General features: G+C 57.4%; 1 protein-coding gene across 1 annotated transcript in view; it reads left to right on the forward strand.

Annotated features, from left to right (window-relative positions):
* LOC122546779 (DISP complex protein LRCH3-like) overlaps positions 1–1,886 on the forward strand; it is a 15,749-nt gene that overhangs the window by 3,428 nt on the left and 10,435 nt on the right. Inside the window, exon 3 of the mRNA XM_043685414.1 lies at positions 1,299–1,395. Coding sequence (XP_043541349.1) covers positions 1,299–1,395 — 97 coding nt within the window. The remainder of the gene's footprint in view (positions 1–1,298; positions 1,396–1,886) is intronic.

Genomic DNA, 1,886 nt, shown 5'->3' on the forward strand with positions numbered 1-1,886 from the left:
CCAGGGATGTGCAGGTTAGGGTGGGTTGTCCTTGGGAAATTGTCCCATAGTGTCCAGGGATGTGCAGGTTAGGGTGGATTGGCCATGGGAAATTGTCCCATAGTGCCCAGGGATGTGCAGGTTAGGGTGAATTGGCCATGGGAAATTGTCCCATAGTGACCAGGGCTGTGCAGGTTAGGGTGGATTAGTCAGGGGTAAAATATCGAGTGATATGGTAAGGATATGGGTCTAGGTGGATTACTCTTCAGAGGGTCAGTGTGGACCTGTTGGGCCGAATGGCTTGTTTCCACACTGTAGGGGTGACCTTATAGAGGTTTATAAAATCATGACGGGCATGGATAGGATAAATAGACAAAGTTTTTTCCCTGGGGTGGGGGAGACCAGAACTAGAGGGGCATAGGTTTAAGGTGAGAGGGGAAAGCTATAAAAGAGGGGCAACTTTTTCACACAGAGGGTGGTACGTGTATGGAATGAGCTGCCAGAGAAAGTGGTGGGGGCTGGTACAATTGAGGGGCAACTTTTTCACACAGAGGGTGGTACGTGTTTGGAATCAGCTGCCAGAGGAAGTGGTGGGGGCTGGTACAATTACAACATTTAAGAGGCATTTGGATGGGTATATGAATAGGAAGGGTTTGGAGGGATATGGGCCGGGTGCTGGCAGGTGGGACTAGGTTGGGTGGGATATCTGGGTAGGCATTGACGAGTTGGGCCGAAGGGTCTGTTTCCGTGCTGTACATCTCTATGACTGTAATCTTTCACAACCTCACCCCTCCCCCGCCCTCAGTCACTGAGAATCGATCTGTTTTGGCTTTAAACAAAAAAACTGAAAGGATCTGAATCCATGTCCTTCCGAGGAAGAGGATCGCAGAGATTGTTGACTGAGTGAAAAGCAGACATTAAGCAAAGCTCCGCCCACCACCTCCAGGCCTGTTGTTTGAGGGTAAATACACTGACCCCACCACCCACTGAGGGAACAGTGTTCAGCCCCCACCTCATTGTGTGCACCCTCGATCAGGGCACCCCCCCACCCCTCAGGGAGTCTGCACTCAGTCTGTGTGACCTCTCCCAGACCCTCCCCTTCAGGGGGTTAATCCTTTCAGCTCCGGGGTGGTTCTGGTGAAAGTGTAACGGGGCCTGGGAGGGGGGTTGGCTCCCGGAGACATGGTGCGATGGGAGTTGTGTGTCTGCTGAGCGTCTGTGTCGGGACAGTCGGCTGGTATTGTTCCCCTGCTAATGCTCCCTCTCTGCGTCTGTCTGTCTGTCTCCGTCTCTCCCACCTCCCCCACCCTCACCCCCAGCCTCTCAGATGAATTCTGTCCAAACCGACAGCACAGTGGCCTGGACTCCGGTTTCAACAGTGTAGACAGTGGCACCAAGCGCTGGTCAGGAAACGAGGTGAGCTGGGCTCTGCTGGTTACCCCGGGGAGACGGGAGCGGGGTGAGCTGGGCTCTGCTGGTTACCCCGGGGAGAGGGGTGTGGGGTGAGCTGGGCTCTGCTGGTTACCCTGGGGAGAGGGGTGTGGGGTGAGCTGGGCTCTGCTGGTTACCCCGGGGAGGGGGTTGAGCTGGGCTCTGCTGGTTACCCCGGGGAGACGGGAGCAGGGTGAGCTGGGCTCTGCTGGTTACCCCGTGGAGAGGGGAGCGGGGTGAGCTGGGCTCTGCTGGTTACCCTGGGGAGAGGGGTGTGGGGTGAGCTGGGCTCTGCTGGTTACCCCGGGGAGAGGGGTGTGGGGTGAGCTGGGCTCTGCTGGTTACCCCGGGGAGAGGGGTGTGGGGTGAGCTGGGCTCTGCTGGTTACCCCGGGGAGACGGGAGCGGGGTGAGCTGGGCTCTGCTGGTTACCCCGGGGAGACGGGAGCGGGGTGAGCTGGGCTCTGCTGGTTACCC

This window comes from Chiloscyllium plagiosum, unplaced genomic scaffold (genome assembly GCF_004010195.1).
Source record: "Chiloscyllium plagiosum isolate BGI_BamShark_2017 unplaced genomic scaffold, ASM401019v2 scaf_8955, whole genome shotgun sequence".
Lineage (NCBI taxonomy): Eukaryota > Metazoa > Chordata > Chondrichthyes > Orectolobiformes > Hemiscylliidae > Chiloscyllium > Chiloscyllium plagiosum.